The sequence below is a fragment of the Arachis hypogaea genome, chromosome 19 (assembly GCF_003086295.3).
Source record: "Arachis hypogaea cultivar Tifrunner chromosome 19, arahy.Tifrunner.gnm2.J5K5, whole genome shotgun sequence".
NCBI lineage: Eukaryota > Viridiplantae > Streptophyta > Magnoliopsida > Fabales > Fabaceae > Arachis > Arachis hypogaea.
Window position 1 is genome coordinate 11,262,599 of NC_092054.1, and position 12,907 is coordinate 11,275,505.

Below are 12,907 nucleotides of genomic sequence, written 5' to 3' on the forward strand. Positions count from 1 at the left end.
TAATCATAGAAAATGTTTGTTGAACAACACATAAATATATTAAAAAGAGATATTATAGCAAAAAAAAAACTTTAAAAACCAGACACATCTGCTAAACTATGAGTCTTCAACCAACCAAGTTGTAAGGCAGAATCTTCTAGCCCCATAAAAATCTCGCTATTCGACCTTTTTGCCATTAGTCTTGTAGCTATAAGGAATATATCACTCCCCACTTCTAGCCCAGGTAATTGTTTGAGAGCAGCTAAACAAGTAGATATACTTGGTACGTTATTTCTATGAGCTATTTCGTTGGCCTTTTCTTCTTCAAATACATTAATTGTACATTCTAGTTGAGTTGAAAGTTGAGAGGCTCCAGACCCTTTTTCAACCTTTCTTCTCTTTTGTCTCATTGCACTAGGATATTAGTTGAGAGATTATATCTATCATTATAACTATCATTTATATCTTCAGAAGGTGCCAATGCACCTACACCAGTAGCTACAACATCTTCAAAAAGAAATTAAACTCTATTTCATCAAGATGTTTTGGACCTTTCTCTCTAAATTTTGCCACATCAGGATTTTCCTATGAGACGATAAAATAACAATTAAAAATCTCTCGATAAAATTGATATTTCTAAAATAGTTTTAAAAAATGCAACATACCTGCTCAGCATCCCACCAATCATCACTTGCTTGTATGGTCTTTTTAATAGAATCTCAACCAATACCGGTCTCTTTTCCTTTTAGTTTAGCCCATAGTCCCCATTCTCTTTTCATAGCCTCTCACTTGTTTTTAAATTGTTTAGACTCATAATTTAAACCAATCTCTTTCAAGAATTTTGTTTTTAAATTTGCCCAACCAACTTTGTTAAAATGTGTTCCAGGTCTATTTCCAGCCACCATCTCTTCTTTACATATTTTCATGAATATAACAGTATTTCGTTCATTCCAATCAGCTTTAAATTTTCTTTCGGACTTGCCACTTTCATGAATTTGTTAGGAAAGAACATAAAAAAAATTATAAAACTAATTATAAAAATAATAGCAAATTGTGTAAAAATAAATCACATATAAAAAAATAAAATTAAAATCACATATAAAAAAAATTAAAACTGAGATCCCATAGTATACACAATATTCAATACAAATTTAACAATAAAAATAGAATGATAAAATGATAAAAAAAATACCTGAAAGGAATATATGTTGGTTCAGATGGAACAGAAGATGGTGGTGAAGGGTCAATACTTCCAGTAGATGAATCATTACGTAAAAACGGTGGTGGAGGGCTAACACTTTCAGTAGATGGAACATTGCGTGAAGATAATGGTGGAAGGCCAGTGCTTCTAGAAGATGGAATCTTGCGTGAAAATGGTGGTGGAGGGTCAGTATTAAGAAACAAGAAACATGAAACATTTTTTCACAGGATCAAAAACAAAAGTAGATTTTTTTGTTTTGAAATCAATTTTTTTTACGAAAGTGATAAAATGACTTATGAAAAAGGAGACAAGTCATTTATTTTTACTTCTTCCAAAAGTTGTAAATTAGCTTTTCGAAAAGTTAAAAACTCTTCTTTAAAATAGTACCAAATACGCTTATCGTAACTTTTCATAATTCAAAAGTAAAAAAAAAGTAGCTTTAGAAATAAGATTTTGTTGCAAAGTTTTACAGTTGTTATTAAAAAAATAATATATTTTTATTCTTAAATTTGGTAATTTTATGTTAATTAATTTTATAAATTTTTTTTATTGTGAATAATCATATTTTTTAAAAAATAAAAAAATCAAAATCAAATTTTGTTCTAACTTTTTTATGTGTCCACTGTCCACCTTTCAAATATTTATTTAAATGTCGTATTCAGATCAAATAAAAAAATTATTTACTAAATACAAGATTTTTTTATTATTCATAAAAAATATAAGATTTATTAATTATTTTTATTATATTTTAAAGTTTTTAAGACTATTTTATGAATAATATCTTTGAAGAATCATTGAATCAATGCCTTCTTATGAGCCACCGAATCTTTTGGTACGGACGGAAAATAAATAGATTGGAGGGAACGGAAAAGAGGGAACTGCCGCACTGTGTGGGAACTGGGACAAAGAAACCCTAATCGCCATGGACAGGATCAGCAACCTGCCGGATTGCATACTGTTACACATCCTCTCCTTCCTCCCGACAAAAACCGCCTTCTTCACCGCCGTCCTCTCTCGCCGATGGACCCACCTCTGCCATGACCTCCAACACTTCGACTTCAACCAAATTCAATTTCATAACCGCAACCAAACCTGGTCAGACTTCAGTTCACGGAAGCGATTGTTCGCCACCGTTAATTGGATTCTCTCCCGCCACAAAGCGCCGCCAATTCGAACCTTTCGTCTCACCTGCAACGTAGATCAATTCGATCAAAGCACTGTGGAGTGGTTCATTAGAAAGGTTTTTGGGCCAAACCTCGAGGAATTGAACCTCCAACTCTCCCTCGTCGATCGCTCCTATCACAGAGTCTTTATTTCCAACGGCGTTCTCAGTTGCACTTCCCTCGTGACTCTCCGTTTAAACGGAGGCATAACAATCCCTTCGCCGCTTTCATCGTCGTGCCCTTATCACTTGCCATCACTCAAGACACTGCAATTGTATAATGTCGTAACCTCTGTTGGTAACTTGGAGGAGATTCTCTCTCACTGCACTGCTCTTGAGACTCTTATTCTTGACTCAATCGTTCTATCACGCGAGGGCCAAGGCCAATTGAGAATTTGTTTTCCTTCTTTGAAGAGTTTGCACTCCAAATCTTGTTTTTGGGAACCTCTTAGATTGTTTGTTATAGACACACCATCTCTTAAACGTCTTGATATCCAAGTTGAGTCGGGGTTTCGCGAGATCCGTGTTCGCAACTTGCACAACGTGGAGGAAGCCAGCATCAACCTTCCTTGGCAATTCCCTGTGCTGAAGTTTCTTGTGAAGCTTTGCAGGATAAGGATTTTGGTGCTGCGTTTATTAGTGTTTGATTGTTTACCTGATGCTCCTCCGCACCTTATTCCGGAATTTACCTGTTTACAGAGGCTAGAGCTTACTGTTAGGTGTTTCGACACCAGATACATCATGGATATGCTTCAGAAATGTCCCATGCTTAAACTTCTTGCTGTTGTTTTTAACGCTAGCCCTTATGATAAGGTATTTCATATTCTCATGGTTTATTTAACTTTGTTGTTTTGCTGGCTATTCTTTTAGGTGTATTTGTTCTTTGTTCCTAGGATCCACTTCTGTCACGAAAATGGGAACACCCAGTCAAGGTTCCTACTTGTCTTGCATCACATCTGCAACTGATTAAAATCAAGAGATATTTTGAATCCAGAGATGATAGAGATTTTTTCGCCTATGTTCTTCAACATGGACTTGTTTTGGAGTCACTTGATATTCAGGTGGATCGTGCGAGAGCTAAAGGATTTCCAGAAGAATTATTCCTTTTCCCAAGGAGTTCTAAGGCGTGCCAAATTAACTTTTGCTGGAATCAGGTACCATATGTTCTCTTTACCATTATGTGTACGTATCCTACTAATTATAAATACAAATAAGTTGGTACTTCAGAATTGGAACAAGATCATTTTAGCAACAAGGATACCATTTTAACTTTACAACATTCAGGTGAATGAAGCTCCCAAATGTGGATGTGTTGATAGATTCCAACATATCTTTTACTTCATTATTGATTTTATCTTAGGTACCTTTATCTATTGGGAAGTTCTCTGGTAACCAAGGTAGTAGTGACTAAGGGTGACTAAAGATTGACTCACAAATAAGAGGTTGACATGTGGAATGGTTGATTATAATGAGAATCATTTTAAAAATATATTTTTGTGAATTACATTAAAACAAGGAGCTATAATTTTCACAAATTTAAAAAAAAAAAAATTTGTAGGCCTTCGACAATATAAACAAAAAATGGGAAAAGCTAAATTATAAGAAAAAACAGAAAAATATAAATACACCGAAAAAAAGATAAACAAAAAACTGGGCAGTTAATAAAAATGAGAAACTAAGTAAAAAAAATAAAAAATAAAAAACTACGAAATTAATTTAAAGTTTATAAAATTTTTTGTTTATTATTTTTATATTTACGTAATTTTTTATATTTTAATTAAATGAGATTTTACTCAATTTGTTGGTTTGAAATTCAATTAGGTAAATTTAAAAATAAAAAAATAATATTTTTTTATAAACTTTAAATTAATATCATAGTTTCTTATTTTTTATTTTTTTTATTTGGTTTTTTATTTTTATTAACCGCACAGTTTTTTGTTTATCCCTTTTTTTTTCGGTGTATTTATATTTTTCTTGTTTTTTTTCTTATAATTTAGCTTTTCCAATTTTTTGTCTATATTGTCGAAGACCCACAAAATTTTTTTTGAAAATTTGTGAAAATTATGACTCCTTATTTTAATGTAATTCACAAAAACATATATTAAAAATGATTCTCATTGTAATCAACAATCCCATATGTTAACTTCTTATTTGTGGGTCAATCTTTGGTCACCCTTGACCACTATTACCTTGGTCACCAGAGAACTTCCCTTATCTATTTTATCTATGTAACAAAGATAGAATTTCTCTAGTTCTCTCCAACAAATTATAATCTATACGAACATGATAAACATGTAAGTATTTTTGTGACTAAGTTTAACTAAATCGATACAAATCCAACAAAAATCAACTTGTACATATATTACACACCTTTTTTCACACTTCATATTGATGTAGCAAAATTTTTTATATATAATATATAAATTTATTGATATAATATAAAAAATTTTACATGTAGCATAAAAAATTTTACATAGTGCATAAAATTATCGATATATCACAAAAATTTTATACATAACTAATTTGTGCTGCGTTTTAAAATTTTTATATTTAATAATTTTGTTGCATAATTCATAAATAATTCTATTGCTACTGTTTTAGAATGTATGCTATGTATCCAAATTTTTGTACTTAGTAAATTTGTTAAATATATATATAGGAGGAGGAGGAGAAGAAGAAGAAGGCGCCACGATGAGAACGACATCAATAACAATGTATTAGAATAAGAGAACGATGAATAGAGAATGGAGAAGGTGAAGAAGTAGACCAAGAAGTAGACAAGAAGGTAATAAAAAAGAGAGACCCGTGGCCACACTACAAGAAAATAGAGTTATTTTAACATTTTATTTTTTAACACCATAATTAAATGTCAAAATTAATATATATTTTTGACAAATATCACAAATGTCAAATTTTTTATGTTTTCTTGATGAATAATTTGACCGTAGAAAATTACTCCTCAATTTTGATACTCATTTGTTTTCAATTTACTCCACTATTTTCCTTCTTCTTTGAGCTCTGTTAATTTTGACATCACACTGCTCTCAGTTTAGGATTATACTACTCATTCTTTATCTTCAAAATCTCAATTTATTCTTTAGTTTCAAGATCTTATTTCATTCTTTGTTAAAATTTTTTGTTGAAAATATTTTATAATCAATAAGTGTCAAAATAAATAGTATTTTTGACAATTAATAAGTATCACAGAAAATATGTTCTCAAAATTTTTTAACAAATTATTTTTGACAGCCAATATTTATCAAAATAAGATTTAAATCTTTTCACAATCACTTATATGTTAAAAATACTATTTTTGACAAAATTTTTATTAACATATTTTCATAATTAAAATAGAATCAAAATTTATTTTTTTGACAAATTTTAATTTTTTTTACACATTATAACCTTAAAAAATAATCTATATTATTGTAGTGTGGGTAAATTTTTATTTTTAAGTACTTAGTTAAAATTGATTGTACAAAGTGTTTAGTTGTCTAATATTTTTATAATTTATATATATTTATTCAATCTGATCTTTATCTATGATCTTGAAAAAAAAATCATTCCTAGTATAATAAAAGAATAAATATTATTTCAACTCACGAAATTATAAAATATTAATAAATTTATTTAACAAAAAATATTTTATATCCATAAAAAAAATAAATTTTTATTAATAAAACTACTCAACTTCTAAAAAATTATTTAAAATTTTAAACTACATACTTTTTAGTTTAACCTAATCCTAAAATCACCCCCTCGATCTTTAATCCCGTCACCACTCAAACTCTTCTTTATTACCACTCTCTGTCTTCACCTATCATCACTGTCACCGCCATTACAACCAGTATCATTGCCTCCTATTTACTATCACTACCACTGTCACACTATCTCATCTCCCTTCTAATAACTCATCTCCCTTGTACTAACTGCCAACGAGCCTATCCTTTGCTTTATCGGGGAAGAAATAGTACAAATTTTCTTTGTCTCATATGGGAACAAATTTTTTAAATATATATATATGTTATTCTAAAACAAAAATAATATCACATAATATAAAAAATATTAATTAAAATATAAAAATATAAAATTTTATTATTAATTCAAACTTAATAAAAAATGTCTCAGACAGAATTTTGAAACGGTCCAAATATTAAACATTTTGAACCTTAAATAAAAAAATGAAAAATATTAAATTAGTATATATACCCATATTTAATTTTTTATTTTTTAAATAAAAAATACAGTAATTTTTGTTATAAAAATTTTATGTAGTTAATTAAGTTTAAAGTTTAACTATTTTTAAGATTAAAAATAATAAAATCAATGAATAATAATTTTATTTGTTTGGGTGAACTTAAAATTTTTTTATTTATCAATTATATTTAGATATAACAGTATAAAAATATTTTTTTATTTATTTATTACATAAAAAATATTAATTTTTTTTTAAAATATAAATTACAATTTTTTTAAAAAAATATTTTTTATTTTTTTAATATTTTTATTTTTATTATTAAAAATTTATCAAATAAAAATAAATAATTTTTTTTTTATTAAAATAATAGTCCAAAATAACAGAAGCTGTCACTTTTTGGTGACGAGGGTCTGCAATTCGTTGGTTGTGAATTCCATGCATGGCTCCCGTGACTCTGCTTCCAACGCAAAAACCCATATTACTCCTTAAATCACATTCGTTGGTTGTGAAATTCCTAACTAAACACAGATTAATCTAGCTTAAAACTTGTGGTTATTAAAATAGATGAATTTCTTTAATAAATCGTGCCAATTTAGAAATAAGTAGCAGAAGACTGAACCAAGTTAGAAATAACTAGCAGAAGACTGAACCTTTTTCCCTTATTTTTCAGGTCAATGCACATACTAAAATCATAGATTCTTTACAACAGTTTGTAAAATAGACCGATGGTGTATATGTACAACAAAAATACTATTTATACATCAAAATCAGTTATTAATATATTTGTGTATAAATATATATGTGGTTTAATTTATTTTTAATATATATTTATATTTTAATATGTATTTTTATACTGATAGTTAATTTTAGTGATTAATTTTAATATACAGATAGCATATTTATACATACAATGTGCATACATATATACATGTATATGTATATGTATATGTGTGTGCACGTTATATAAAGTGCATCAGCGGAATGAAACCCACAATTTGTTCATAATTTCATATACAAACCCATGGACAAAGTGGTGTTTTTTTTTTGGTTTTTGGTCATGAAGTGACGATGTTGACCAAAACACTCTCAAGTCTCACATGGAGAATTTGGATTATCCACTTCCAAATTGATGGGCCTAAGTTTTTATTTCGTTCATGTATCTTTGGCATAATATAGGAACTTCCAATTAGGTCTATAAATTAAGGCCCAATTTTACACTGATAATTTCTTGTTGAAAGCCTCACCTGGAATATGATCAAGAAGGCCTTCCCAGCACAAAAAGCCTTAGCCTAGTACTTATGATCTTTTCGTTACAACAAGTAGATCCGAATTAGAGACTTAGAAGTCTATCAGAATGAGAATGCGTTTGTTTATAAGATTTTATAAGATAAAAAAAAATTAAAATAAAAACACAAAATTATATTTGTAAGATAAAACATGAATTTTGTATTTATAAATATTAAATTAGTACATTTTATAATTATACAAAAAAATTAAGACATTAACAAAAATACAATTTATTTTTTAATTTTTTTATTATTATTATTAATTTTTTATAATTATACATTTTATTAATATATATATTTTTAAATTAAAAAAAATAAAATAAATTTTTATAATTTATTTTAATTTATTATTAAATAAAATATAAAAACATTAATTTTTATATTTTTATTATTTATATATTATTTTGTCATGTTTTAAAAATCAAACACAATTTTAAAAACAGAAATTTTGATAACAAAAATTAAAAATTTAATAATATTTTTGTTAAAAAATATTATCATTTAATTTTTTTAATTTTAAATTATCTCTTAATCTTTATATTTATTTTAAATTAAATATAATAAAAAAACTTAATTTAATCAATGTCTTTTTTGTAAATATAGTCTAAATGTATAGTATGTGTGAATATTATGACGACGGAATGCTTAGAATTTAAAATGATCTAATTCATTTTTACTGAAAAGAAAATTAAAATAATAAAGTAATTTGAATATTTAACGAAAGGAAAATACTAAATAAATAATAATCATCTTAAATAACATGAACAATTATCAATTAAATAATTTAAAAATATTGTTGATTATTTATACTTTTCCTTGCCGAGATGAGAGGGACCCAAGTCGCTAAACTTTTGAACGAGACAGCATCAATCATAACCCAGCAGAGCAGCACACACACAGGAAGCGTTTATCCTTTCACTCTCCCTCGCCATTTCCAACTTCCAACTTGCAACGCCACTTCGCCGTCGCTCATGGCGGTGGTCCTCCGTTGCCCCACCTTTCTCTCCCGCCCTCGCCCTCAACCTCATTTCTCCGACCACAACAAGCCCCACTTTACTCGTCAGTTTCTCTTCTCTCTATCTTACTTGCAAATCTTTCCTTAATTCACCTAAGCTTAGTGTGATGCAGATTTTTAAGATAGTGATAACTCTTATTTCTCAATGAATCAGGAAAATTCGTTTGCCTTTCTTTCAAACTTGTTCCTTGCCTTAAAGTTACATGTGATGATGCTTCTTGTGGAGTTCGAATTCCGATGGTTAGTGATTGAGTGACTAACACACTGTGTATTGTAATGTTTGTGAGTTCTGTTTGAAAATTGATTGGAATTGTTTGCCTAATTGCCATGCCTCTTCAGGAACACATACAACAAAGGTTCCCATCTCTCATGTTTGTGGCCACCAATGTTTTGATGTACTCTGTTCCTTCCAAAGCGTTGGCCGAAACATGTGAGGCTGATAATTCTCTATTCAATATGCCCATACTGCTAGCAGTAGCCCTCATTGGAGCTACTGTAGGAGGTAAGGTTGTATGAGCTTCCAAGTATGTTTGTCTGCGTTTCTTTCTTGGGACCGAGACCGGGAGACTGGGACTGAGTATAGTGTTTGGTGATCCAACTAAAATTTCAGTTCACGGACACAAAATTTCAGTACTTTTAAGTACCTTCAAAAAGTGGGATAGAAGACTGAAATGTTTAGGGACAGAGATTGAACTTTTATAATATTTCTTTCCAAAAATACTTTTATTTAACTTTTTAAATTCCAAATTTATCTTTAGTCTCCATATTTATCTTAAATCAACTATGATATCGAGACATAATTCAGTTCAGTATATTTTACATCAAATACAATATAAAGACTTAATTGAGTTTTTGTCTGTCTCCCGTCCAAACGTTTATGTTTTGATCTACAAGGACTTATAGAGTACAACTTCGTTGTGTTTCGAGATATTGGTTTTTATTTGTTGGTTTAGTTCATCTGCTATCGTTTTGTCTTTGTTTAAGATATACAAATACAAGAGTATGGTTTAAGAGTAATCTATATGAAGCATGAAATTTGAAATTCTTGTGTCGAATCCAGAAATTCTCGAGTGTTTGTTTTATTAGGGTAGATGGCCTACATTACACCTGTTGTGTCCGGAACTTCCCAAACCGTACGTTTACGAGGGATGCTTGTGCACCAGAGTGTGCCATTATTATACACGCCTCCATGAACACCAGATTCCTTAGAGATTCTCAAGGGATTGCCCATTGTTGGGGTTTGGGAGGTGGGACTCTGGAAGACATCACCTTGTTAGTTGAGAGGTTCTGCTGTAGACCAAAAAAGGAAGGGGGTTTCGAGGGAATCACTGGGAAATAAATGGGATTTGTGTTAAGAGAAGACACCGTAATGAAGCTAAGGGGAAAGAAAATAGGAAATAGAAGAAAAAATAAATAAAAATAATTTGATAGGAAAAAGTAACAGTAGTTTTTATCTTTTGATATGTTATTTCTGTACATCACAGTTTATACTAACTAGTGCTTTTGCTAAACTATAGTAGATGCATTTAATGTATACTCATTCATAATTGTTATACTTTGCTTTTCTTGAAACCATAAATCTTATGGCAGGGTTGCTTGCCCGGCAAAGGAAGGCAGAATTACAGAAGGTGAATGAGCAGTTGCTCCAGATCAATCAAGCTTTAAGGAAGCAGGCTAAAATTGAGTCCTACGCCCCTAGCTTGAGCTATGCTCCTGTTGGTGGTAGGATACCTGATAATGAGGTTATTGTTGACCCGAAGAAGCAGGAACTAATTTCTAAGTTGAAAAATGGAAAGAACTATCTAAGGAATCAGCAGCCAGATAAAGCATTTACTGAGTTTAAGATTGCACTTGAACTTGCCCAAAATCTGAATGATCCTATTGAGGAGAAAAAAGCTGCTAGAGGTCTAGGTTTGTTATCGTTCCTGTTTTGCTCATAAATGTTCTGTCTTTGGTTTTCCCTCTGTGTGTTCATGTGTATGTGTTTTAAACTTTTATGTGCATTATTGAGTGAATGATTTTACAAGCAGCTCCATGAACACAATGTAAATATTACATGCATATTTCAGGTGCTTCACTTCAAAGACAGGGAAAATATAGGGATGCTGTAAAGTATCATTCGATGGTTCTGGCCATCTCTGAAAGAGAAGGAGAGGACTCTGGGAACACAGAAGCTTTTGGAGCAATTGCTGATTGTTACACTGAGCTTGGAGATCTTGAAAGGGCAGGTCAATTCTATGACAAGTACATTGCAAGGCTTGAAAAGGACTAATCAGTCACTCTGAAATTCCTTACATGTACCGAATTTAGAATTAGTTTGAGTTTTCTGATGGCTAGTCACAATGTGTTTCTCAAGGATTTTGGCTCTACCAAATCCACGTTTTTCTTGACTCAGAGTTCATATGCTAAAACTGTCCATTTGAATTTGAAGTCGATGTTGTGCATACCCTTTTTGAAATCATTAAGGATGTATGGTCTACATGATCTCAAGGGAGTTAACATTAGAAGCAATAGACGAGGTTTTACATTGATTCTCCAAATCTTGTGAAACTATATTAGTGTGCTATATGCCTTGCAGGTTGAATTTTGATAGTTGTAGAAATTTGAGATCGTTGATTGTATCATGTTTGAAAGTAATTTTGTAGGCAAGTTGCTTCTTGAACTGTTTCTTAAATTCCGTTTCCTTGAGAGTTTGTAATTGAATAATTGCTTTATGCCTTAGAGGATTAATATTTCAAGTGCTCAACTCAAGGATTTGGTGTTATCTAGTTGCTCTAATCTGAAGAAGGTCAACATTATTGCTTCCAATTTATTATCATCAATATTATCATTATAGTGCCGGCATACCTTCCATGTTTTTCCGGCATTGTTCTAGTCGATTGGAAGTGAATGTGGAGCTCAACATGGAGTCTTCACATCATTCGTGCTCTTTATCTATCAACCAACTTTCGTAAGTATAAACTAGCTACTTGATTGATTCAATCATTCTGCTTGCATGTTTACCTATTTCCTTTATATTGGTCTTTATGTACTTTGTATTATGTAGAATTTTCGAAACTCATGCATTGCCAGTTTTGTCCCTCCACGGCTCCACCAAGGATCAAACACTTAGGTGTTGGGAGACATGAATATCTGGATTAGGATCTGCTTCTTGTGAAGCTCTTGCTCTCAAGATGCTGCCCAGAAAATCAGAACCTATTTCATTGAGCTTGAACCCACATTTTTTTGCAGTAAAGAATTCATCGAGGTACATTGTTGTCTCCAAGTTTATTTTCATCTTATATCAGATACATTTGATATTGCTATTGCTATGCGAATTTAAATTTTTATTATTTTCCAAGGCATAACCCCAAATCCTGGGACAGACGGTGTATAACTGCGTGCCATGTCTACACATTGAGGAAAAGTGCTCATGTATGTAGGGAATGCTAAACTTGGATTTCTTATTCAGTTATAATAATCATACTCTTTCTGATCTGTATTTATATCTCATTTCTTGAACACATAATTATTAAGAAACATGACATCAAGTGTGAAGTATAAGCTTCTAATATAATGGTGCGTTGAAGAATTACTCCGACAACGCAGCTTTTTCGTGATGTTTTAACAAACAGGCACACCAAATTAGCTAGTAAGCACACTATACATTCACACACCCAATATTAAGGGCTCTCATTTGATATTAGTCTAAGCCAAGTCTCGAACTCGGGTGCACTTATTATAAGAGATTTTTCGAAGGATTAAATATTCTTGTTAAGAGTTCCATTAACGACCTCTGTGTTGAGATTATTATAGGTCTGTCAGGATATAGGTACAAAACATCTATTGAATCTGACCTTCTCTTTTACGAATACGCCTGGATTTATCTCTGTGGTATCAGAGCCTGAAATCTTATGCAAAGAGAAAGCATATTAAAGATGATAGGAAGTAGGAGAGACCTTGAACAAATGTCTAGTTTCGAACCTAATCAGTTTGTTTTTCATAATACAGCCCTTATCATCGAAAGAGTACCCTCAACACTTAAGAAAATCTTGTCCAATAAAATTGAGAATCTCGTAGAAATTAT

At 30.6% G+C, this 12,907-nt stretch overlaps 2 protein-coding genes across 2 annotated transcripts; both read left to right on the forward strand.

Moving 5' to 3' along the window:
- Positions 1-1,973: 1,973 nt before the first annotated feature.
- LOC112779695 (FBD-associated F-box protein At4g10400) lies at positions 1,974-5,352 on the forward strand. The gene is made up of 3 exons (XM_025824030.3): positions 1,974-3,155; positions 3,236-3,496; positions 5,002-5,352. Exons 1-3 carry the CDS (start codon positions 2,103-2,105, stop codon positions 5,035-5,037), a joined length of 1,350 nt encoding a protein of 449 aa, XP_025679815.1. The 5' UTR covers positions 1,974-2,102; the 3' UTR covers positions 5,038-5,352.
- A 3,302-nt stretch (positions 5,353-8,654) lies between these two features.
- LOC112777059 (protein FLUORESCENT IN BLUE LIGHT, chloroplastic) lies at positions 8,655-11,605 on the forward strand. The gene is made up of 5 exons (XM_029295890.2): positions 8,655-8,885; positions 8,996-9,081; positions 9,181-9,343; positions 10,432-10,752; positions 10,911-11,605. The coding sequence occupies exons 1-5, from the start codon at positions 8,798-8,800 to the stop codon at positions 11,111-11,113; spliced, it is 861 nt and encodes a 286-aa protein (XP_029151723.1). The 5' UTR covers positions 8,655-8,797; the 3' UTR covers positions 11,114-11,605.
- Positions 11,606-12,907: the final 1,302 nt, after the last annotated feature.